Source organism: Patagioenas fasciata, chromosome 10 (assembly GCF_037038585.1).
Source record: "Patagioenas fasciata isolate bPatFas1 chromosome 10, bPatFas1.hap1, whole genome shotgun sequence".
In the NCBI taxonomy this organism is placed as follows: domain Eukaryota; kingdom Metazoa; phylum Chordata; class Aves; order Columbiformes; family Columbidae; genus Patagioenas; species Patagioenas fasciata.
The window spans coordinates 21,981,964-22,008,760 of NC_092529.1; the positions used below are offsets into that span (position 1 = coordinate 21,981,964).

The window sequence follows — 26,797 nt, forward strand, 5'->3', positions numbered from 1 at the left end:
CCACTCAAAGACAAATCGCGTTCAAATAAAATCACAATTCTGAGCACGTTCTTAGTTTCTATCCACCATGAGCAATGCCAACCCAACCTGCAGCAGGGAAATGTCTCCTTAAGAACAACTTTTCTTCCATAGCTTGTGCTTTAAGGACAGATGAAGCAAACCCCACTGCTCCCTATAGGATCATACCAGAGCTGGAGATAACCACAACCTTTGGTCGAGACATTTCTGAACTTACAACTGTGCTTTTTTTGGTTTTTTGGTCCTCTTTCTTGTATCTGATCAGGATTTCCCTTTTGTGACCCCTGTGGCTTCTTGTCCTGTCACCATCTGCACCCCACGCAAACCCTGACGCTGCGTTACTGAAGCAGGTTATGGAGAACAGAAGACATAATGCAACGGGTCAGGGGCAGTTGGCTCCTAAACCTGACTGTTGAAAGATTCTCCTCCTCATTTCAGTTTTGCGGGTGGAAAAAACACCGACTAGCTTGAAGCTATCAGCCTCCTGAAGAGGTATAGGATAACTGCAGGGTAAATTAAATCAGTGTAGTAAATTAGTGTAATTATTTACATGCCTTGAATGATTCTGAAATCTCACTTTGGTAAACCAAAACCAAACCAAAATCATTAAAATTCATGTTCAAATTGCTTAAGCAGTTCTGAGATTGGAGCCTGAATGCAGCAGTCATATATTTGCTGGATTCTGAAGTTGGTTTCGATGTAACGCGTGACTCGGCAAAACAACATTATACAGATTTACTGCCAGGACTCATTAAAAGGGCACTGTAGACCAATGACCAAAACTTGTAAGTAAACGCTTGCCTTTAACATGTTTCAAAAATACTATTTCTAGCATTGTTCTGAGAATTGGTGACCGAGGCTGCATGCTGGTGTGCCCCGTGTTCGAAACAAGGCAACTCCATCTCCTGGCACAGCAGGAGTGCAACACTTAGAGGACTAACGATGCCTTAATCAAAACTGCAGACTCAGTGAAAGAAAGAGACCCCTCTATTGTTTAAAACAGCACTACGGGGTCCACACTTCATCGCAAACACAGCACTGTTCTTAAATAAAGGTAAAGAACAGAAAGTGTCCTTTAAAATAGTGATTTAATGAAACAATTGGGGAATTGGGGAATGTACTTTTACATATACACACATATATATATATGTTCTAGGTCTGTAATCACCGCTGGACAGAATGACTGTGTATACAGAAGGTCATGAGAAAAATTTTAATCCTGGCTTAATTGTTTGTAAGATCCAAAAATCTCAGCATTATCTCATCTGGGTGTTCCTGCTTCGGCGGGGGGACTGGACTGGATCAGCTTTCCAGGTCCCTTCCAGCCCCTGACATTCTGGGACTCTGTGGTTTTTCATGGTTTGATTTCCATTCACAAAATCAAAACAAGCAGGTGCTTGTTGCACAGTTTTTTCCTCCTAAACTAAGGCAGCAAAATTTTGTCCTTGAAATTTCAGATTTTCCTAGCTAATTGTGGAGGCCGCAATGCAGCCACCAAAGGGCAGGTGTGACCTGGGGAGAACCATTCCCCGCCGTGTAAGTGCAGTGGAGTTGGGGAAACTGAGGCACGAGCAGGGTGAGCAGAGACGCCAGGGCGCCTCTCGTGATGAACGGCACCGCAGAGCCGGGGCCGCGACACAGTTCTCGAGTTTCAACGAATTGCCCATTGGCAAATGGTGATGGATTGAAGTGGCTGATTCACTTACCTCGAGAGGGAAATTCTATAGGCGGACCTTCACACATATTCCACGTACATATCTACAAAGCTATAGGTTAGTGTGTGAATATATTCAAATATCCATGGATTAATGCATGTATGTACGTGTTTATAGATGTGTACGTAAGTTTCTAATCGTATACCTGTGTGTGTGTCTCTATATGTGTGATTTAACCCTTTTGTGAGTACAGTGTGACCCTTGACATCATCAAATCCATAATCAAGTTGCTGGTTTAACTGTAACAAATCCCATTGTTTTAAATCATTTTGTTATTCAGTTGTTGATTAAGCGTTATTAGAAATCACATATTAGAGTTGTGATCTACCCCAGTAACTTTTAAAGCGCTGCTAAGCCAAGGCAGCGTTAGCATTCCACTCTGCTACGCTAATATTTTGCTCATAAATCTACGACACGAGGTCACTGTGGAGCTCATATTAACAACACACAGACTTTTCACCTCAATATTCAGGCCTTCTTGGTCAAATGCTCATAGCCCACAATCAATAGGAACTTGGATACCAGTGGGACCAGCAGTTTGTCCCGACCCTCTGGGTAGTTGAGACAGACAGAAACAAAAGCACATGCACACATCCTATTGTCTGACTCATGTTTAACGCTGGATTTCAAATGAAGTTTCTTATCAGCTGAACATGTAAAGTAGCATCCATCACCACCTCTGCATTCCTTAGGGACACAAGAGACAAGAAATGTCACAAACCAACTAGGCTTAAAGCAACGAAGTCCAGCACTTATCTGAAGATACAGAACATCAGTGAAAAATCATTTTCTCTTTCAAAAGTATTCTGTACCTGGAGAAGTTCTCACAGGGACAGAGACCTGCTGGCCCACGGCGTCCGTACCCTTTCACCGCAGAACACACACACGGCACCTCACACAGACTGGGGGAAATCCATCAGCCCCGTGCTGCTGGGTTCAATCAATTACCCACAAAAATGTTATAAAATCCTTTGTCATCTCATGATCAGAGTTATCAGACGACATAACAAGAGTTCTCTGTTTGTTAACATCAGCAAACTTTCTCATAAACTGTAAATATGATGCTGTTTTCTGGAGGTTCCCAAGTCACATTCAGTATTGATGTGTTTCCATGCTAACTTGGCCTCTATATTTTTGTTCTGTTTGGAAAGTTCTCTACAAAAAAAGCCACTAAGGAGCAGTGATGATTTCCTGGCTCCAAAACTGCCATTGTTGGGAAAAAAACACCCTCAGTCCTAAAAAAATAGAATAAAAGATTTAAAAAAATCTCTTACTCTTCTAACGAAATAATCTTGCGGATTTGGCACAAGCGGTTGTTGTACTAAGATGCGGCGTTTTTAGAACATACAGAAGATTAAACAGTTGCAAGTTTTAAAGCATAAATTACACTTGCCAATAGTTTTTTGTTGATTTTTTTAATAAATGAGTAGAAATGTTCAAATCTTTTATCCAGACAGATGCTGTGCAAAAATATGAAGATGCTGTATGCTGCCCAGCCCCCTGCGCCCTTACTCGGGCCTGAAGAGAACCAGTAGAGTAGCAGTTTGATCTGCCTGCCTGCATGCAACTCTTCAGCCAGGCAACTGCTACATCGAACTTACACAAAACAGGAGTAATTCTCATGAATTAGACAAAACATAGGATTGTCTGAAACAATTTTGCTAATGCTTACTTAAGCTTTTACTTGGCCCAGATGTACCCCTGTTTTCTCCTCTTATATTTACAGGGCTGTTGGTGTCCTCACTGAAAATAAACCCCTGACTTCCATTGGAATAATCCTTTTTGGACAAAACAGCCTATTGGGAAACCTCAGGCCTTTAAATGGAAATCTTTCAAACAGCCAGTGAAATTCCAGCTATGACTTGGCCTGTTTCTACAGGAAATATTCAACCCTGGATACAAATACCGCTCATCTGGAAAGGTCTGGAGTGTACAAAATCACCAAGACCGTCTTTATTTCTGAAGCAAAGATCGGACCCCAATCAATAACCCGCACTCCCCATCTTTATGTTCTTTATACCAGACTTCATCCCCACCTGACTCAAATCCACCTTTCATGTGACCAAAACATGGAGAGATCTCCATCCCGTCCCAAGCAGATTTCTGCACGGGGCAGATCCCTCCTTTCCAACCCCCACGCCAACCACCCCTACGGCACATACACAAAAAACCATTCCATACCTTTTACATGCATACATGATACCATTTACTGCTTTTTGCTGTTATTCCGTTTCATTTTTCTTACCTGACAACTTTAGTGCCATTTCGAAACACCTGGATGTCTACTGCATAATTGCCATCAGCATGGGCTATCAAGTTGATTTCTGAAAATTCTGCCTACGAAAAGAAGACTCACATCAGTCACTCTGCTTTATTCAACCTTGATATTCCTGAGTCCCTCCTTTTGAGTATGAGAATCTGAACTGCTGACAATACCCACTTGGAATAAACGAGCACTAACAGGATACTAATCCAACAATCTTTGCCATGTATGACACATTGCACTTGAATAAATTCTAATACAGAGAAAGCAAAATAAAGACTTCATGAAAAAGAACTGTGGGGCAGTAAAAAGTGTATTTCCTTGTTCCTGTCTGCGTGGAAGTGCGGATATTGTATCTTTGATTTTTATGGAGCTATCACATAGAATAACAGAGCTTCAACAAACATTGACATGGAGTTTTGAAGAAAACAGTACAAAAGCACTGCTAAAACAATTATGATAAATCAAATATCTTCCTATAGCACTTAGTGTCTCTTCATATATTTTACCCCTTTCCACTTCCTTGATGTGCATTTATTCTATTTAAATGATCTGGTGCTAATAAACAACTGACTCGCAAAATTCACAAATAAAGAACTTTTTCAAAGCAACTTCTCACACTGGAAATGGGGAATTTAAAAGGAATCACTTCCATACTCTGAATCTACAGTTATCTGAAAGGAAAGGACAGGATGTTTTTTATTTATCCACAGTCTTTCATCAGCTTCAACTCTCAAGGCACTTTACAATAACATTACACAGCAGAATAATTGAAATGCAGCCAGCTGTCTTCTAGTGGATAAATCAAAGTGCCTTTGCTGTCGCCAACACTCATACAGAACAGAGCGTGTCAGAATCCTCTTGAAAAATGGCCCCACTGGAAGTGCTCCCAAGGGAAACCTGGGTGAGGCGCTCAGAATTCCGCGTGCAGCTGAGCGAGTGCGGCCCCCAGCACCGAGCACCTCGAGAGCCAAACCAAGTGCTTGACACCCAGCACCCACGTCTCCCCATTAAATCCCACACACTTATATACTTCTTGGATCAGTGTTGGGATGTTCTGAACGCAACGGGCAGTTGTAAGATTATTGTAAAAACCAGCAAATGGTGAGAGATCAAAATATTTGTATAAGTGCCAACAATGTTAAAGAATCATTTAAAATCTATTTAATCTGAGATTGACAACTGAGCTCTCAAATTAATAAATCATACTAAACAATGACAAGGATTCATAACATGGATTATGTACTTTAAAAACTTAGCACATAACACAAAATTTTCTGTGCTATAGATAATTTTCTCTAAGTAGTAAAAAAATATAATAATGCTCTCTGGTATTAGTGCCCTTGTGGCCAGGAAGGCCAATGGTACCTGGGGTGGGTTAGAAGGGGGTGGTCAGTAGGTCAGAGAGGTTCTCCTGCCCCTCTGCTCTGCCCTGGGGAGACCACACCTGGAATATTGTGTCCAGTTGTGGCCCCTCAGCTCCAGAAGGACAGGGAACTGCTGGAGAGAGTCCAGCGCAGCCACCAAGATGCTGAAGGGAGTGGAGCATCTCCCGTGTGAGGAAAGGCTGAGGGAGCTGGGGCTCTGGAGCTGGAGAAGAGGAGACTGAGGGGGGACTCATTCCTGGGGATCAATATGGAAAGGGGCAGTGTCAGGAGGATGGAGCCAGGCTCTTCTGGGTGACAACCAGTGACAGGACAAGGGGCAATGGGTGCAAACTGGAACACAGGAGGTTCCACTGAAATTTGAGAAGAAACTTGTTCCTGGTGAGGGTGTCAGAGCCTGGCCCAGGCTGCCCAGGGAGGCTGTGGAGTCTCCTTCTCTGCAGACATTCAAACCCGCCTGGACACCTTCCTGTGGAACCTCAGCTGGGTGTTCCTGCTCCATGGGGGGATTGCACTGGATGAGCTTTACAGGGCCCTTCAACCCCTGACACTCTGGGATTAGCAAAAGGACACTGAAGTAGTTGTTAATAACTGCATACAATTGTCAGAGTGCTGACCTGTTACAAAGTGATTAGTAGGGGTCAGAAACTTTCAGTCTCTTATTGAGATCTTATTAAAGGTGGTTCTGGTTCTACAAGACCATATGATGGAAATTCTACACTTACACAGAGCTTTTGTTAATATTAAAGAGACAGCGTGCACAATGTCCACCGGGCTGGTCTAGGTGGATTTGGGACAAAAGAGCTCTGATTCTTTTTCCCATCTGTCCCTTAATCCTCCTGAAGAGCCCTGGCACAGCCTGTCCTGTTTTCAAGCCAAGAACATCAGCAGATATTCAATGGGTAAAGAATCCACAGAGCTGGATGCTGTACTGTTCAGTGGATTTAGACAGGTTGAACCCACACAGCTTGTGATAATCTTCCCTCGCTCTTCGGAATTCCAGTGACAACACAATTCAGTTTAAGTACTAAAGCCTCTTACAGTAGCATTGATTCATATAACTGCAGATTGAAAGGCAGTGAAAATACTTATTTACCCCTCTTGTTTCAGAAATCTAGCACAAATAAAATAGCCACAATTCTAATGCACCCTGAATTACATCTCCATATTTATTTGGTGCCTTTTCAAAAACAACACACATGCTAGCAGTGCGAGCAGTGGACGTGTGTTCGTAAGCGAAGGGATAGTGATACAGAAAGGCAACATGGAACTCGTGGAGTATCTGGGAAATTCACAGCACACATTTTGAAAACTGCATTTTTTGAATGTTGTGCAAATTACAGTCAGAATCCTCTAAAAAGAGCTATGGTAGAATGAAACAATTAAATATTTGAGTGTTCTACTTAAATTGTGAGGGTTTTTTTAAGTCCAAAGGACATCTCAGCTATCTATACATGCATGGATATAGAATAATTTCGGTTGGAAAAGACCCTTAAGATCATCGAGTCCAACCGCCAACCTGGCACTGCAAAGTTCACCACTAAACCACGTCCCCAGGTGTCATGACTACACGTCTTTTAAATACCGCCAGGGACGTATTTGTATACATATGTGTATTCATATGAATACAGAAACATCAAAATAATGTTCAGTCATTTAGTTACCTGTTCAACCTTTATGTCATATTCTCCATGGACCTTTTTTCCACGAAAAGCCTTGGCCCTGCAGGAAAAAGAGAGAGAAAATCAAGAATATCTGTGTCTGTAACCAGTAGCTACATAAAAGCTTCCTGTATGGCCTTTAGTGTCTTGAAAATACACATACATACTTACTGAATCTACCAGTACACATAAACAGTTGTCCTTTCTTTGACATCCTTGTATCATTAACATCCCGTCACACAGTGTTTTGTGATAAAAGGCATAAATAATGTGATTTTCAACATTAAAATGTATATTAAAATATACTGAAATACGTATTTCACAACTGGTTATCAATTTAAAAACAAGTACCACTAAAAATATGCAATCCTGCTTTCAGTAAGGTCAACAATGCCAGCAGAAATTCATGTCAATGCGAACAACATCCTAACGACCATTCATGTTAATCTTTGTCCACAGAGCTTAGTTGGAAAAACCGGTTTATTGGAAACACTGTGCTTAGAAACTTTCTGTTGTTTCGCAGGAACACATCAGGGGTAGCGGAGACTGCCGTCACGAAATCTGTGGGTGCCTGATGTACTGATCAGTTTTGCTTTCTCTAGACTATAAGCTGAGACACTGCAATTAATCTGCAGGAGAGCTGATGAGGAATTACTGTGCATCAGGACTGCTGTGATACAACGGCAGCGAACTCGCTGACCCCAGGCCTGCCAAGCAGAGGCTCTGCAGGGCCCGCCAGCTGTGCCTTGGGCAGCCTGTACCTGCTCTGGAGTCAACAGAGCTGAAAAACCGTAACAGCTCTTGGGAACGACCTCGTCGGTGAAAGAGATGTATGCTGCACATCAAACAATTCATTACTGCTTTTGGAAAAGCCTTTTCCCACTGAGCTCCAGGAGAGTGTCACCCTGGTTTCAATGGTGGATGAACCAAACTTCCTCACAATAAATGGCAAACACTGCCTCTGGCAACACATTCCTGACAGATATCTTAGGTGTGATTTGGAATGGATGGTAGAAAGCAAAGAAAGAGTTTATACTGAAATGACATATGAAAACATTGCCTAACAATTAGTTCTGTACAAATACGCAATTGGTAAGAAGATAACAATGAAGAAAGCGTTTCCATTACTGGTTTATGCTGTTTTCTTGTAATAGATACATATGAAATGTGAAGTTTGAAACCCATGGCTTTATTATAGGAGGTGCATACTCACATAAAGTTATCAGATATCTTTGCCAATAAAAAAGTAGAAGTTAAACACACTGTATCACTATTATTCATCATTTCTTTTTCTTTCCAAACTCGTTTGAAATTCCATATGGGGAATAAGAAAATTACCTCTTGACAACTTTGAAGATGTCTGGACGTGGCTCAACTTACGACCAGGCTGTTGGTACCGAAGCACCAGCAGGAGCAGGTTAACCCGACCGTGCAGGAGAACCAGGGACAAGGGTATCGCCCTGGGACAAGTTCCCAAAAGCAGAGCAGAGGGCAAGGGGTCGTGTCCAGAGACACCGGCACATCTGCCTGCCAACAGCAACCAGCTCACAACAACACACAACTGCAACGCCCTAGCGGAAAAGCTATGATTTACCACTGAAAAAAACATTTAAAACTCCAGTTTCGATCCCCATGAGTGCCAAGTCCATTGCATGTATTGGAATGTGCTCAAAACATTAGTTAATTATTGATTGGTGAGAAGCTCTTCCTTTAAATTCAGTCTTCCTACTCCAACAACATTTAGATGAGGCAACCTTTAAACAACTGAACTCTGGCACGACTCAGATTTCAACAAATGACTTCAGCTTTGAAAATAAACAGCAATAGTAAGCACTGAAGTTAAGCAATCTGGGGCTTGAAAACAAATGTGACATTTAAACATTGAAAGGGACTTAATAGCAAAGCAGCTTTAGCAGACAACTTCTATAAAAATGTCTAATATTCAATAATATTCTCCAAATGTTGAGCCACAAACTGCAGGAATTTGTCTCGATATCGCGTTTGCTGTGCAATAGCACCTAGTGTTCATTTTATTTACTATACTTAGGAAATACAGACATGTCCTGCTTGAATTACTTCCTATTCGCAATATAAGAAATGTGCAATCCTACCACAGAAACATCTATTCCATGCATACATTGCATGTGAAGGGTGTGAGCAGAGCTGTTGCGGGAGGGAAGTTCCCAAAGGGAAACACTACTAATGTGAATGCCGCCCACTGGAGCCATTAGCGTGACCTCTTAGAGTCACAATCTCTTCAAAATATGTGAAATATTTGCGCATTTCTTGCTTCACAATTCATTTTCTGGATAAAAATCTTGCACATTTAAAATTCAACAACCATAGAACATACATAGATACATAGATACATATACATATATACAGCGCAAAATGAACTCATACTACTTGTTGAACCTCGGCAAGGACAACGAATCAAGTGGTAATCATGAAAAATGTTTCAAATATATACAAAAGACCTGAAATATTTCCCTCAAACTTCACAGCAGCTACATACGTTTCTGCAGTATCTTACCGTGAATCCAATGTGCTTTCATTTCATATAAATGAACAAAATATTAAAACTGGTGCTACTTTCAACTGGCAGCAAAATCAATAGTAAAATGCTTTGCTAACATACGACGGGTTTTTACTTCTTCGGTTCGCATTCTTTACCAGCGCAATGCAAGGCTTATCGGCGGCACACGGGCGGGCCGGTGCGACCCTGCCCGGCCTGCACGGCCCCGCACAGCCCACAGCTGGCACGGGCACCGCCACGCTGAGTTCTGTGCAAACAGCGGCGTGCGCCCAGCGTTCCGCTCACTTTGGACACCGACTCCTGGTTATGTCTGAACAGCGAGCTGGCAACTCATCACTGATCCGATCAACAACAAGAGTGTGCGTTCAGAAATAACTATAGCGCCTGTCTCCTGCATCGGGGCAAAAGTTTGTTGATCATTTAGAACGGTAGCACCCTCTAGAGCACACAAACTGCAGACCGTCAACATTTATAAACAGCTAGCATCATTCAAGTGCGATCAGGTACATATATACATATGTACACACAGAGCAGTCTCAAATGACTCCTCCAGTGGAACCACCACGTGCGTGTGAGACTGTGAGAGGCCACGGCCCCAGAAGCAGCCAGGCTCCACGCACCGCCTCACCGCCAAAGAGAAAAAGGAGAAGAGGAAGCAAGCCCTGCATTCAAGTTTAAACCCGGGTAGAAATAACTAATTATTTAATTCCATTTTAAAAAGGAAAAAAAAAAAAAGAAAGAAAATTAAAAGAGACTTATAAAAGAAGAAAATATTTAAAACCTGACTCTCAAGGCACTTGATACTCTTAAATGTAAAGACCTATTTGGGTTTAAAACACTCTTTTTTTCTTCTGTACTATAAAGTTATGCTTTTGCACTTGACCCAACCAGTATTTTACTCTCGTAAAAACCAGTTATGTTTTCTCAAGCTATTACTTCATACAGAAATTGTCCTAGAAGAAGCAGAGCATCACCATCAAATAAGTGCCGGAACATACCAAGCACACGACTTTCAGTGCTAGCAGTGCTCCCTGTTGAGCTGGATTTCATTAGATTAATGATCAGCTCTACTTCAGGAGCCTGTCAATTTGACCAGCAGCACACGTGATAGCTCTGAAATAGCACGGCTTCCTTCTAACAGGTTCCGTAGCTCACGTTTGTATCGGGCCGGCTGAGTCCTGCTGTTTGGCACTCGGTTTGATGAAATGCCCCGTTCCATGGAAGCGCTGTCATGGCAAGGATGCACCGATTGCTCTTTCCAGTTATTCACCGCGTGCCCTGACAACCCACAGAAACCCCAATTGAAACTTGACGCATTCCCTAAACACATCTCTTTCCCCAGTAGGACAGGCAGGACGCAGTTAATGGAGTTCTCCATTCTAAGTCACAATCCAGCTGTCTGTCAATAAGGTAACACATAAACAACTGCATTTTAGTCTATTTAATCTATCAAGGTCACAATAGAAATGATTTCTGAACATTTTATTCTGTGCCAAATGGCAGAGCATGGTCATTTTTTTTTGATATCATATTGTTTGCAGTGGTACAATGTCTCAGTCTTCACAGTGTATCTACCTGAAACCACTGGCTCTACAGCTACTACACCAGTTTTGTCAGTCGTAACATATGGAAAGAGAATGGCCAGGAGCAAACCCAAGCACTGTGGTCCCAGTGCTCATTAGCAGGCGATGGAGTCATCCCAGCAGGCTCATGTGGGAACCGATCACGCGGTTAATTCCATCAAACTAACAGGATTTCTTCTTTGCTCATCTGCCCAGTTTTACTGAGGATCATGAAAGCACCTGAGCAGCTACAGCTTAACAGGGCAGCAGAAAATGTTTGTAGGAACCACTGGTGCGGGAATTTCCCTCCACGACTTGTGTAACTCGGAGCAAAGCCCTTTGTCAAACACAAGCCCAAAGCAGAGCTCCCGCACGCAGCCGTTCCGGCAGGAGCACGGGGTCCCACACCCAACCCTTCTCAGATCCCTTACTGCTCAGGTCAAACCCAGGAAGAGCCCCTCAGTGCCAGAAGGACAGGGAACTGCTGGAGAGAGTCCAGCGCAGCCACCAAGATGCTGAAGGGAGTGGAGCATCTCCCGTGTGAGGAAAGGCTGAGGGAGCTGGGGCTCTGGAGCTGGACAAGAGGAGACTGAGGGGGGACTCATTCCTGGGGATCAATATGGAAAGGGGCAGTGTCAGGAGGATGGAGCCAGGCTCTTCTGGGTGACAACCAGTGACAGGACAAGGGGCAATGGGTGCAAACTGGAACACAGGAGGTTCCACTGAAATTTGAGAAGAAACTTGTTCCTGGTGAGGGTGGCAGAGCCTGGCCCAGGCTGCCCAGGGAGGTTGTGGAGTCTCCTTCTCTGCAGACATTCAAACCCGCCTGGACACCTTCCTGTGGAACCTCAGCTGGGTGTTCCTGCTCCATGGGGGGATTGCACTGGATGAGCTTTATAGGGCCCTTCCCATCCCTGACACTCTGGGATTCTGGGATTTTGTGAAGAGCAGAGAGTAAAGAGTTTTCAGTGGAGGCTTTTCCCGAGCAGACAGAAGTTGCCCAAAGAGATTCACCTCTAAAAGCATATCAAAAGAGCATAAACAATCTAGAAATAAAGAATGCAAGTTTATTAAGCAAGAATTACTCCATTTCCCTGTCTGTGCTGCATATCCCCTTGCTAGAAACATGGGGTTGTTTTTAGAATAGCTTTATGTGTGGCATCTCCAGAGGCTTCCACAATCTCTGATGCAATCCCAATTTTTCTCTCCTAATTTTTTACTAGCCTTTTTTTTTTAAAAAGTCAAATTATCCTGTCCCCTTGGCATACATCTGAATGTTATCTCCTTTAGTCTGATTATTTAAACAAAACAGAGCCATTTTATTCTCTCACAGCACAGCTCGTCCAGCCCAAGAACCGTTGTTGTTGTTGTTCTATGTGTTTCTGTGCCCGAACACGCGGTGTTTCCACTGGAGATGGACTCAAGGAGAAATCGCCCGCTGGCGCTGGCCCATGAGCCGTTTGGAGCAGCATCTCGTGTCCTGTGCTGCAGGTGGAACAAGAGCTCTGTCAGGAGCAAACACGACCCTGCCCTTGGTAATGTCTCAAAACCCCACACCTCCCATTATGTAACATTTACCATCAGCCCTTAGCTCTGCGCAGGATTTACAGTCACCGTGTCATTTCTGGGGGCTTTTTTTTTTTTTAATTAGATGACAAATGAAAGCATTTTTAAATGTTAATTCCCTCCTCACTAGAAGACCTCATATGTGATGCAACACATTATAACCTTTTCCAAATCTGACTCATTCGAATGACTACTACACTTTCCCATGGTAAGGTTCATAAAAATATTTTGTACTCATGAGATGAACAGAAAGTCCCAAGTTTTGTACAGGAAACACCCCTAGCCAAGCTGCAAAACATCGCTGTTCTAAACACCAGTGCAGGTTTTAATGGTTCCTAGTGCTCCCAGGCTCAAACTGAATATTCTGCAGAAGCTGCTCTCAGTTCTTAATCTTGTCTGCTATAGCCAATGTAATAATATTGCAGGCTAAAGTAACAAAGTTAAATTTGTCATTTCCAAGTCTCCCTACCAACTACGAAGTCCATTTTTCCAGCTTCTCACTCTGCTGACAATGCAGATCAAGTACTACACAGTGTTCATGAGCAACTCAGCTATTCAGAAAGGGAGGCACTCTAACTGATCTTGAAGAAGTGGCAAAACTGCCACACAACGCAGCCCCTGGTGACTGATCTATGACACAAAGAACCAAACTATCTAGAATATTTTAGTTTACTTTCTTTTCTATTGAGCTAAAAAAACTCAAGTGAGTCTAAAAGACTTTACACTAACAGAAGGTGATTTCTAACAACACATGAAACATCATAAAAACCAGCATGAAGTGAATCTTTGAAACAGAACCCACATTATTGAGAAACTCTTCGACAGAATTTATCTGCCTTTTAATTTTTTCATTTATACTCAATTCTCAGAGGTGCTTTGAATGCCTCTAAGCAAGGTGTGTGACTCTGTGAGGTGAGAAAACGTGAATCATTTATGTCTGGGGGCACTACAAGGTGATGCTCACATACCACATGCTGGGCTATCACATTGCGTTTTCACCTTTGAGGACTTGATACAGAAACTGTATCTTAAAACCCTCTCCAGCTAGTGCCCTCTGTGCCTGTCCCGCGGCTGGGATGCTGAACAAACGGGCCCACGTGAGCTCAGGAAGAGGGGCCGCATGCGGAACCCCCATTTTGCAGAGGGAGCTGCAGACTGCACAGCCGGGCAGCCCCAGCCTGCAGTTCAACCAGGTTCAGCACATCACTCCAGTCTTCATATCAAACATTAAACCTGCAGCCCACACAGGGACAAGGCCCAGGGGAAAAATGGATTAATGGGAGAAAGAAGGATTGCCACAAGTGCCAAAACATCTTACTGAAGACAGAAACATGTATATATGTTAACATATACGCACACACAAAACCACTCTCAATCAGAAGAGTGGCCTTTGTGGAGAATGGCAGTGATGGTACAGCAAAGCCCGAGTATTTTTTCCCAGCTGGCCCCCCACAGGCATTTCACCACCCCACAGCAACACTTGTGTGGCCCCACCAATACTGAAGGAGATATTTAAATGACAAGGAGAAAAAGACTGCGCTGATCTTTGGCTCAGAGATCCCTTCACCTCCATCGCACAGATCCGGGGTCTCCTGCAGTTCCATCACCAGCACATGTTACAGAACGCTAGAGCTCACATTGGAATCAGGATCCCAAACAATCAGCGTAAAGCAGTCTTTGATATTTCAATTTTTGGTTTTGTGCAAGTGAAACTAAGGTTTAGGCTTAAGACAGTCATGTGCTGCCCTGTTTCTCTGAGCACACCAATCAGACAACCTGGTGTTCATAGCTCTCCTTAACTTGCAGTAACCAGAGTATATGGCGTTTGCTGCCCTCTTCTGTAGGAAGAAATGTATATCAGATTGCCTAAAAAATCGTTTCCAATCCCAGCTACATTCAGGCTCGTGGTCATCTTTCTGGCTTTAGTAGCTCTAGGGCAGCCGCACTGGTATAAACCCCTTGGAAAGCCAAGCGGGGCCGGGCAGCCCTTGCACACCAGAGCTGGCTGAGAACAGGGGAAACGCTTCACTACCATCAAATCTGGTGTGTGTGTGTGTGTGCGTGCACCGAACGACAGCCCACCTGCACGGCGTGCCCACCAACCCAACCGGGACATGCGTTTAGATCTACTGGAAAAAGCATCTCAACAGCAACAGTACAGACTCTATGTATTTAACACAGGGTTAGCAAAAACCCAGCGGGGAAATGAATCACATCAACACGGATTAAATGAACAGCAATTGCTAATGCTTTCTATACTCCTTTCCTATTCTACAGTGAACCAATCAATATTAAGGGTTGTTTTTCCTCCCTCACACCGCGCATGCACATACACAGCTGCCCTTGGCTTCACGACCGTCTCCCCTGACTCTGCATCGGATCTCAGGGTATGGGGAAGCCGGGTGGTACCTCAGCTCCCCCCCCAAGGACAGGAGGATTTCATGCACTGTGCTCAGCAGAACAAAAAAATTAATTTATCTGTTATTACGGAAAACCGAGCTTCAGAAACATGCACTTTATCTACTCATTATCTTCAGAGGAACGTCTAGAACGCTGCCACAAAACAACAATTGCTTCAGGATACTCCAGTTACAACAGCCATCAGGAACACATTATACTGATAATTCTCAGTACAAACTGATAGCAAAAAAACCCCAGAAAATTCTTTTGCCAGTATCACTTTTTTTCTTTCAAACCACATTTCACGCCGTGTTCTGCAGGGAAACACACGGAACGGTGCAGATCCCCACTCAGCCACTGCCAGGGTGCTCCATGTACTCCTTCTCTGGGCAGGCTTTCAGACATATTGGTACTTTCACCCCAACAAATCACTACTAGAACTATTCTCAAACAGGATACTGCATTAGCAAGGACCTGAAAATACAGTACTTGTCTAGCAACTCCTGCAAAACATGAATGAATGGGGGTGCGGCTCTGAAAATACAGCAAGGAATATGTTTTAGCAATACTCTAACCCTTTCACTGAAAGGACTGCAGTCTCTTCTGTTCAAAATTAAGCTTCCCAAGTACGTTATAAAACTGAACTGTATGTTAGTATTATACTTAGAAGTATAATCACATATATTGTCTGTACTTCAAATATCTATGCTTGGTTTATTGAGTTTAATATTCTCTAAAAAGCCAAATAACTAAGAGTCTGTGTGACTGAGGATTTTCAGCTTCCCCCTATGGCTGAGAGAATAACAGAATTTTCTGGTACTGCTGCAGTCAGTGAATGATATTTTTTTCCCACAGTCAACTGGCAGCACAACCAACGGAGTAGAGGGGAAGCTCTACCCATCCGCTCCCCAGCTGAGGGGCGAAGCCATTGGAGATGAGCATCACAACCAGGAAACAGGACAAGAACTCATGAAAGCAGCATCTGGCAGGCCTGGATTATTGTAGGCAGCTGTGCAAACACTTCATTTGCCTATAGTGCATCTAATGAGGAGCTGAATTTTAAAAACAACAAGAAGAACAACAAAAGCCAACACAAAACAACTCCTCCAGAAGTTATACATTCATTTTCATCAAACTGGGCATTACAATAATTTAAAATCCCACAATCACCCACACCCTTCTCATTATTGGTAAAACAGAAGTGATCTGAATTTTTAATGCTTCATGAACACCGGAACCAGACAGGTCCGGCTGTCCCGGGTGTTTGCTGCGCCGCTGCACCGGCTGCGCCACGCAAGGCCCGTCCTGCACTGGGTCCCACTCGGCTCTGCGACCGGGGCGACCCCGCCAGGGAGCTGCCCCTCGCAGCGGGGGCTCTGATGCAGCCCAGCGCAGAACTGCAGCCAGCATCTCGTCCCCTCCAGCTCAGTGCTGCCCTGTCTGCTGCACGCACAACTCAGTGCTGTCAAAGACGAGATTTACTGCCCAAAATGGCAGCGTAACAGACGTGGAACAACTACGATGCAAACAAGCACTCCCTTTTGACACATGCGTAGCAATAGTTGTAGTAGTTTCATAACGGAATGATTCACATTTCTGGGATTAATTCCCCCAGTGCCTATAGGGGTGAGAACAGGACCTGTTCTCCTTTGCACGCAATAGCAAAGGCTGTTCCAAAATCTCAGAGATTCGAGTAGATCTCCTCTCTCAGAGCTGCACCATGGAAAGATTGCTTCAAATTTCTGTGGTGACACCCAGCACATTAGTCAGGGATGGCCAAGACATGAACTGGATCCAGCCCCACATCATTTTGTGGGCTACACCCGTGCGTTTTGGTGGCTCAGTTGTGCTGCCAGTCACCTCTCCAGCGCCGGTGCTCGGGCAGCCACTGGCCCATGGCACCGGTTCATCTGGATGGGACGCGTTAGAGAAAAGGACGGGACAGCTTTTCCCATGAAGACACTGCCATCTGGCAACGGCCGAACCAGCAGGCATCTGCAAGCCCTTGTTATGTAAGATCCCAAATCTGCAGCTCATTACTGGGAAATATTTTTGCTAGTGAATTTATTATTCTGGGCAAGGATGATCATCCCAGTGAGTAAACAAAACACGAACAAATAACACCATTCAGAATAAGAATATTTGCTTGATTATTCTACACTGAGGCCTGTTGGGACAAAACTTGAGGATGTGATGAAAACCTTTCGAATCAGAGACCCAGGATATCCACACCGCAAGTCTGACTTGCTTCAGAAAGAAAGGCTGCTGCACTCATCCGAGTTTGCTACTGCATCAACACAAATTAGTCTGCAGTTCTATCAGCGAGCGCTTTGAGACAACTTTCCAACCCAGCTCCCACACAGTGGCAAACCGCCAGCTTCTTCTAAATCCTTCTGGCTTTCATTTGTGAACTGGAGGCAGGGGAGGGACCAGGGGGACCAAAACCACAACAGACAGCACAAAACAAAACGAGCAAGTAATCCATAAACTCCTAGCAGCACAATCAAAAGAAAATTCACCAGGGCTTGCAGACATGGCTATTGATTTTTTTTAAAGCAAAACAGCAAAATATTTCTGACGACTTTTGCAGTCCGTATTTTCTAGTGTATGCCACTTCATTCTTATCCTCAGTTGCTTTTATAACTTTATTTTCTGTAAAAACATCTATTTCCTATAGCAATCAGCGATAAGCCTGAGAAGCATTATGCTCAGTAACTTCATTTTAAGCTCCTGAGACCCGCCTGGACACCTTCCTGTGGAACCTCAGCTGGTTGTTCCTGCTCCATGGGGGGATTGCACTGGATGAGCTTTCCAGGTCCCTTCAACCCCTGACATCCTGGGGTTCTGTGTGATTCTGTGAGTTTCTGCACTGCCATGAACTGCTCGCCATGTGCCATCGCCCAGCAGTGAACTCAAAAGAAATTCACTTGCAGACAGAATCTTACATACTGGTTTTTTTTAAAGATTTCTGATTAGTGGATCTCAATTTGCATCCCGTGCTGCCGTAACACGCGCTGAGCGGCGGCAGTGACCACGGACGGGTGCCCCGGCCCGCCAGTGCCGCGAGTGCCGGTCCGGCCGCAGCTCCAGCGCCACCTGCCGGCGGTGCTCGGCACCACCCTCCGAAACCAAACTGCACGGGGCAAAGCCCAGGGAGGTTCGGCACTCACCAACTTGTCAGTCAAAAAGCGTTATTTCAAAAGTAACGCCGGTTTAATTTTAAACTGAAGTATTAATCTTTGTACATAAAGTTGGAGAAACTACAGGTAATTTGAGCAGTAATTTCCATCTATTCAGCACTGCTACCTGCTGCGCATTGTAACTCCGCTGCTGCAAAACTTCTGAGGCAGAAGAAACAGCTGAAGCATTTTCTCAGTTGTATCTTAGATTAAAATAAAGCAAGTGAACTTATCACAAGCAGAGCTACGGTGCAGCTTTTCACAAATGGGTGAAGTGCTGGCAACAGCCAAAAGCCCCCACTGACTTTTGCTTTTACATTTCACCTCAGTTTGAGAGACTGAAAAATTAAAAAAAATTAATATCAAGGCATACTTATTTACTAAAAAGAATAACAGCCATATCGGATCCCCGAAGTTTTCTTTCTCCCAGCACAGAAAACCTCAGGCATAAAGCTGTGCCACGGGTGGGAGAAGGGAGCAGGGTGGGCTGCACCTGCGGCTTGAGACCTGTGACTGCGGTCCCGTCCTGGACTGACCCCTGTGCCGCTGTGGCCCGGCTCCCGGCACAACTACCCGATTGTCATCATTTGTAACAGACTAAATCCTTATTCCCACCAAAGCGAGGACGGGCCCCGGGGCTGCACGTCCACGTCGTGACAACAACCTTCAGCAACAGAAGGGACAGAGAGAGGGAACCGACACTGCTGATGGCTGGGCCCTCCCCATCTTCCCTTAACTATCGGTTCATTCGTAGTGTGCAGGACGGTGAATCTAAAATCAGTTCAGAACACCATCTTTCCAAAATATGTGCTCAGAAAAGCGCACATTGAGGTGAACAACTCTTTCTAATGCAGTGTTATTTTGTTGAAAGAAAGTAGAAGGTCATTATTGTACATTCAAACACAATTCCCAGTTAGAAAAACACCTTGCAAACACTGCCACAGTCGTGCCACAGCTTGGGCTGTATTTTGCACTTTGCTGCTGAGCAAGCAGCTAATGGTAGGACTTACAATTGCCCTTTCTCTCCCATGGATGGAATCTCCTGACCTCCACATCGTTGCTCCCGAGTTGGAGATGGAAGAGAAGCTGCCCAGGAAAGGAAGGCAAGGATTTACGAAGCGACAGAAATACCAAATCTGAATCTTTCTCAATTACTGCTTTTTAAAAAAACAATTTTCAAAGTTAGTGGCCAAGTATTAAAACACTTCATCGTTTTGATAGCTGTGCAAATCAACACACTTGGAGCATTTTTTCGGGATTTGACAGCATGAAGACAGTAGTTCTTTCAAGAGCTTAACTTAAAACCACAATATTATGATACTTCGATTAATTCTCAGTTCTAACATGAGACAATACCAAGTGCATCACTTGAATTGGATCTTCCCGAGTCCTTGTTTTCATACTATCCCTCTATAAAAGCTATTACAGCTTTTTGTCGCACCCCTGGATTCGCACTCTTACCCCTTTTCCCTCGGCCCACCCACCCACCCACACACATCTTTAAGGCTTGAGAGCCTGAACAATCTCAGTGTTTGTACGGTTTGTATTTCAGTATCACACAGCTCTCTCTTCTCTCTGTAGGCCGGTTATAGTTCTCGACTGCCTGTGAGAGGAGCTCGGATTTTTATCCTGTTTGCCTAGGATGGAGTAGTCCTGGCAACCAAGTTGAAGTAGAGTCCAAGGACTGGTGATTTCTTGAGGTACAATTTCTCACTCCGATCCCACAATATGCTCCTTTCCGAGTACAGACAGAAAACCCATTACCCTGAACAGATGGGAGGTTGTCTGTGGGAAGACAAAATCTGTTAGAGTGAAAAACTTAGAATTAAAAAAAATAATAAAAATCTGAGTCACAGGCCTAACAAGAATCACAAGATTTCTTTAAGAGATCCCTAAATTGGAAGAAAAACATATACATGAAGTAAAGTAATATACATGTTTCTTTCTGTTTTTGTATGCTTTTGATGCACAGAATGTCAGGGACTGGAAGGGACCTCCAAAGATCATCTAGTCCAATCCCCCGATTCCATTCAAAGGAGATGTAAGCTTATTAATTTGAAAGGATAGCTAAAGTTCTTGCTTGATTCCAGAGGCTGTAACCTGATTTAAGAAAAGATGCTCCGGAGCAGGTTGAGTGCCCACAGCACCAGGCCAGTCAGCGATCCCCGCTGGTTTCTGAAGGGGTGAAAAGCAGCCGTGAGCCGGCCGTGGCTGCCACCCGAGCAGCTGCTGCGCCGGGACCGCTGCTCAGCGCCAGTGACATCTCAGTGCCACCTCGTTCCCGAACAGCAGGGACACAAGTCAGGCTCAGCAACGTCATTACATTCATTAACTGTTGAGCTTCCTCTGTGACACTGGAATGTCTGTTTTCATCTTCACGCTCACTGAGACATGTCCTTTTCATTGACAAAAACTTATCTGAAGAGCTTGATATTAATAGTCACAGCTTGAAAAAGAAGACATGAAATTCACAAAACCATCAAGAAAGAGAAAAATCTATTATATGACTATTCTTCCTTTAACTGGTATCTCCTTTTTCCCAGGGCAGTGCTGTAGGATCTTTTAGAGTGATTTGCTGGCACTGGTACAAAAGAGCAGAGTCTCCTAATGAGAAAATCAGCTCCTTCATACAGAAGTTGTGTCCTTGTTCTTAGCCCTTCACTCCATAGGTACCAGTGAGGCAGCTTTTATGAAGCGAAATACAGACAGACGGAACCAACATTTCCTATATGCTTTCTGCTCTCTTCCTGGTCACTGCAAGCGATGCTCTCCCCCTCTCCACGTCACGCTTCTGAGCAGTATGGCAGGACAGGCACTGCCAACTGCTTTTCCAGTTTTCTTTCCTCTCCCAGGTTCTATTTGCTTTCTGTTGTTTTATTTAAAGTTGTTTGGGGGATTTATTGCCTTCATCCTCCTTTTATGGTCAGCAAAGTATTTTATCGAATTGAAAAACTGTGCTCATAATTTTGCCATAGTTTTATGCAGTTTCAACTTTCTTTGCGGTGCTTCTGTTTCATGTTTAGTTAGCTATTTCGACAACAGATGTCTACCCTAAAATTGAAGTGGTGGGTGTAAGTCTGTGTCTGCCTATATATACACTATATCCATATGTATACATATGCAGACATACATACGTGTGTTGAGAGGTTTGCAAAAAGAGAGCATGTCCCATTCCTTTCCTGACTCTATAAAACCCTGGCTTTCTTTTGAAGAGTCTAAGCATTGTATCAGAGTCAAGAACCACTAATTATGTGGTATTTTGCAAACCATCACCAAGATGACAGAAGGAAAATTATCCCAGTGAAACCTGTTAGCAACCATCCCATCATCTGCTCAGCCTCCTAATGAACGCACAGCAAAAAGATGCTCAATAAACAGGCTTTTTTATTTTAACCCACTATGACAATTTATAGGTTTCTGTACAAAGCTTAATTGCATTTTTCCTGGGCTTCACATTTTTCATGACATTCACAGCCTGGGGTCAGTGAAACCGTGTCGAGCCATCCACACAAAGGCAATGCGGAAGCCTCTGACGTTGATCGTGCCGTGGAGATAAGGATGCAGGAGGAGGTAAGCTTCGGTAAACTGAGAAAGACTGAGTTTGGAAAGCAAGTACCAATGTATCAACAGCGACGACCCTCAGATCAGCGCTCTGCTGACTGCGCATCAGCCCTTCCCACAGACAGGGGCGAAGAAGGGAGGCAGTGCTGGAAAAGTGGACTCGGGTGAAGATGAGAAAGGTGCCAGAGAGGAGCAGTCCAGAGAGACACAACAGTTCTCTGGCACATTCCAGGATCCTCCTTGTCCCTCAAATAAATAGCACAGTTCTATAGGGCTACATCTTGTTAGCAAGTCCTTTTAATTTTATATATACATATTAAGAAATCTATATAATTCTTACACATTTTATATTTATATAAAATGTATTATGTGTATTTAAATCCCCTTTTAATACATCAACTTCACTCCAATAAATTATTTTATTTATATATATGATGTATCATATATTATATTCACTATATACTTTTTACAGATCACTATAGCAAATGGGTGTAATGGCTTTTAACAAGCACCTTCTTTCAATAAGAGTTTAATTATATTAACCAAACTTCAGAAAAACATTTACTGGAGTAAAATTTATGCTCAGCCAATAAAGCCCAACACTCCCCATGGAGTCTGACTCACTCACTCTTCAGATCTTTATCACCTGAGTTAATACAGGTTCTCAATGCCTAGTCGGTTATTCCAATATTGTGGTATGAGACAAAGGAAACTATGCAAAAGAAAAACTCCGTAGATTTCATTGGACTAAGAGCAGTATAACAACACTGATTTTTTGTAATGCCATGGGGTAAGAAGGCTAAAGACTAATTCTGAATTATCAGTAGATTAACACCATCTAAAGCTTGGCATTATGAAATCCCAAATATTGTTAGAAAGAACCCTTTAAATAAGAACCCTTTCATTGACTAAGCTAGAAATGCCAGGTAAATTAATAGTAGAAAAAAACACAAAACCACAGTTTTATAGGCACAGGGGAACAAGAAGATGATGCCCATTAGAAAACTGAATGAATAACTCCCTAACGTACAGTCTTAGGTAAGTAAAGCGATTTATTTCCCCTTTGCATAACTTCTACCGCAATTAGAAAAGCACGGCATTACTTCAAAAGGCATTTCTCAGATTAAAATCAAAATCAGTGCAAGGTTTTGGTTCCGTAAAAGACAACCCCAAATGACTGTGTTCGCGTCTGGAGCCGTGGCTCCCTGCCCCACGCGCCCGAGTCACCCGCGCGTCACTCGTGCCTCAAAGGGAGACGCGCAGCTCAGCCACCGCCAACCCAGAACTCAGCCAGCACCAGCAGGTCACGGTCACTCTGCTCCGACAAGCATATGCACACAGGATCATTTACGGCAGCTCATGAATACGTCTTTTCTGACAAATGCTCATGTCCCATTAATTTGAATGGAACACACTTATGCATCGTTCTCAATAACCAGACAGACAGTTCCCATTACAGCACAAAACCATTACAGAGGGAAGGCAACTGCAGCTCTTGGACCAAAAGCACAATTGGTTTCAATACTGGTACCACTGATTACAGGAAGATTTTGTAGTTCAGCTGAAGGAAAAAAGCTCTCAGCGCGAAAGATGTGAATATCCATATCTACAAGAGAGAAGTGGGAGCTCCATGAGCATGATTCATTTTTGCCCACTGTGCCTTTTATCTGTGCAATTTGCTCAGCTAGTTCGGCAAGAGAAACGGAGGAACCGCTGCGTATCACGGGCCAGCTTGTGCCTGGTACATTTAGTACACAGGAGCATTTCAACAACCCAAGACAAATGTCTGCCCAGCAAAGACTGTGCTTTACCTCAAAACATGTTCTGTGCAGCTCCCAAATCACTGGAAAATCGTTAACACACTTGAGTATTCCTTAAGAAAGCCATGCCTAATTGCTCCAGATGACTTGGTAAGAATGATAACTGAAAATCTGGTACCAAACTGCATATAGGTGGTTTATACGTGGAGCCTTAAGCGCTCTTAACAGACTTCCCAGTTACTGACATGGGCTTTGAAAGTATCCAATCTCAATAGCATATTTATCATTAATGCCATAATTAGATGAGAATCTAATTTACAGTAGATGAGGATGGGAGAAAGTATTACACTTGATAATATTTGGGGGAAAATAATTTTTCAAATGGCTAGAAGAAATGTTAAAGCCTCATCCGTTGCAATAAAGTGATAGTTTTTCAGGGACTTTATTACTTCTGAGTGCTTAGGACTAGCAATCCTGCAGGAGTGCCAGCGCTCCAGCATGCACAAACTGATCTAGACAAAAATGGACACCTGGACTTTTCTTTACTTCCATTACTCTTGGGACACTGGTCTTACCTTCACAAGAATAGAAAAGAAGGAATTACCAAAGCAAATAGGCCATTGCTCACTACATGCCAAAATTTACCTTACGGCTTCAAAGGCAGCGCTGGTGCTCTCCTCTAAGGGAGCAGTACACGGGCAGCTATCGATTCCTCCTCCATGCCACATAACCACAGATGCTGTTCTTAGCTGTCACTCCCACTTTATATTTTTCAAGTTGTGTGAGACAAGGCTGGTTCTCTTAAAAACATGCTCAATACACAGCAAAACGCAACCAGAATTTATTCCTCGCACATTGCAACCATGCTACAGACACCAACTGACCTTAAAACTAGAATATTAAAGGAATACTTAGGTATCATTTATCATTCTTGTGTAATGCCAGCAGCGCAACACATCATTTTCTAAATTTCATCATCCTTTGCCTTAATTTTAAATCTAAAAGTATGATTACTTCATCCTCTTTCACAAATACCTTGGAAATATGAAGAAAGTCCTCAAATATGCTTGACACGAAAATTATCAGTAAAAAAACCTCTCTTGGTCTATAAAATGTACATAGTAAGACATTCGTAACAATGTAGAAGCTTGCAGAATAACCGCAGTTATGAGGATCTCCTTGGGTTTTATGTCCTTTTGCATGCGATTTAATGCTTGTGGCCACAGCTGAATTTGACAGTTTTCATTAGAAACAAGTCAGTAGAGGAATTACAAAAGGAATTAAAAATACAAAGCAAAATGTGGGTTGAATGACAAAGTGTGTTGTACCGAAAGGGGAGTTAGAAGGGCCGCTACTGAAAGGCGCTGGAGACGGTGCCAGTTCATTTGGAATGTCAAATATCGCGGGTGATCCTGCACGCGATGACTCCCACCTTCTCCCCTGCTATCCGCTGCGATGCTTCTCAAACCTTATTATAGTTTGTTATTATCTCTGCGTGTTCACATTCCTCTTACAATGGATATGGTACAAGTTGATTAAGAAACCTGACAAAAGCAAGGACACACTGAAATGTCAACTGCAATGAAACACGCCAGATGCTTTAATAACCTGCTCACAACAGCATTAAAAAATAAGAGGACTTTTTCACAGAGCCTTGCTGCTGCATTTGAAATTAAATTTATTCCATCTTAAGAATAACTGGTTTGTTTTTCTTTCCTTCTGTGAACATAAATGGACCCAAGTCCAGGTTACACCAATTTCCTTTACCTTACAGCCACACAATCTTAATAAAGCTGAAGTTTCACATATGGAATTACAAGAAAACCCCCCCTACCTTTTAGAAAACTAAATCTATGGCAAGTAATCTTTAAAATATCTTAAACTGTTCTTTCTAGCAGAAGAATGAGCTTTCTAATCTGAAGAATTATTTCACATGTCACCAAAAAATATTTTTAATGGCTATATGACCACTATAAAGGAAAAGTTTGCTATGTAACAGCCTTCCAAAAGGACCTCTATTTGTATTTTCTAAGAGCTGTCACATGTTCATTTCCCCACGAGCAGGACGCCAGACCTGTCACAAGGATGGCCCATGCGTAAGCACACGCATGACCTGCAGAGCACGGTCAGACACCCCCCGGCAGCGCGGGCTCCCCTGCGGGGCTGCGGACGCTTTACCAGCGGCACTGAAAAAGCAGAGTACTCAGAACTGATCCAAAAGGTGCTCTGGAGGTCACAGCCCCAGACTCTCGACATGATCAATCACACTCACACTGTGGCTATACACGTACACTCTTTCAGAACTCCAGTAACTTTTTCCTTTGCAAGCCTTTTTGCCCTCTGGTGCCCAGTGGAGGCAGCTGCAGGAATGGATTTTAGGGACCCACGGACATGGAGCTCTCCTAGAGAACAGCAACAAGAAGCCCCACACAGATCCAGACTCCATTACTACCAGTATAAAAAAGGTCCGTATTAGAAATGACAGAAGAATTACACTAAGAACTAATAAATCAGCATCTGTTGGGACATGGGCTCACAATATTTTTATATTTAATTTAGGAATACCTGGAATAATTGGTGGTAACAAACAATCCATTATTCCACATTGTTACATGATGGAATTACAAACTGGAATTTCGTGCCTGCATTCTGTATCTTCTGTCTTCCCCTCCTCTCGCTGCAGTGCTCCAGTGGGGTGTTTTTCTTGAGAATTTCCAAAGGAAGAGATAATATTTAATTTCGAGGGGCAAGATTTTCCAAGATACCGTTTTTCTTCTTCTGCATTCCTGGCTTGGACGTTCTGCAATAATCCCGAGTCATTATTTGTATGAGTGGTAATCAGTTCTGTGGATCTGTAATTACACAGAATGCTTACAAATATTAAATTGGAGATACATTGTAATTTAGAAATCTCCCATCTAAAGAAAATGATGAAATTGCTTCCAAAGCATTGTTCCATCAACATAGAATAATTATCATGTTTTTAAGAGGCGGCACAAGAACAGGTAGGGAAAAATCTGCTGTGCATACACACCATTCCACCTTGACCTGGGCAGAACCAACTGGCTCTTTTCTATTATTTGCTTTTTAGAATATACTAATATTAACATTGTTCACCTAAGGAGTAAAATCATGCTGCTTTCTTGTACTTCAGGAGGTATTTCAAGAAGCTACTGTTTCAGTAGCCAATC

General features: G+C 43.2%; 1 protein-coding gene across 2 annotated transcripts in view; it reads right to left on the reverse strand.

Moving 5' to 3' along the window:
• SYN2 (synapsin II) overlaps positions 1-26,797 on the reverse strand; it is a 177,505-nt gene that overhangs the window by 99,637 nt on the left and 51,071 nt on the right. For both annotated transcript variants that reach the window (XM_071813319.1, XM_065845751.2), the window contains exons 2-3: positions 7,046-7,103; positions 3,979-4,070 (exon numbers count right to left, since the gene is read on the reverse strand). In XM_071813319.1, coding sequence (XP_071669420.1) covers positions 3,979-4,070; positions 7,046-7,103 — 150 coding nt within the window. The remainder of the gene's footprint in view (positions 1-3,978; positions 4,071-7,045; positions 7,104-26,797) is intronic.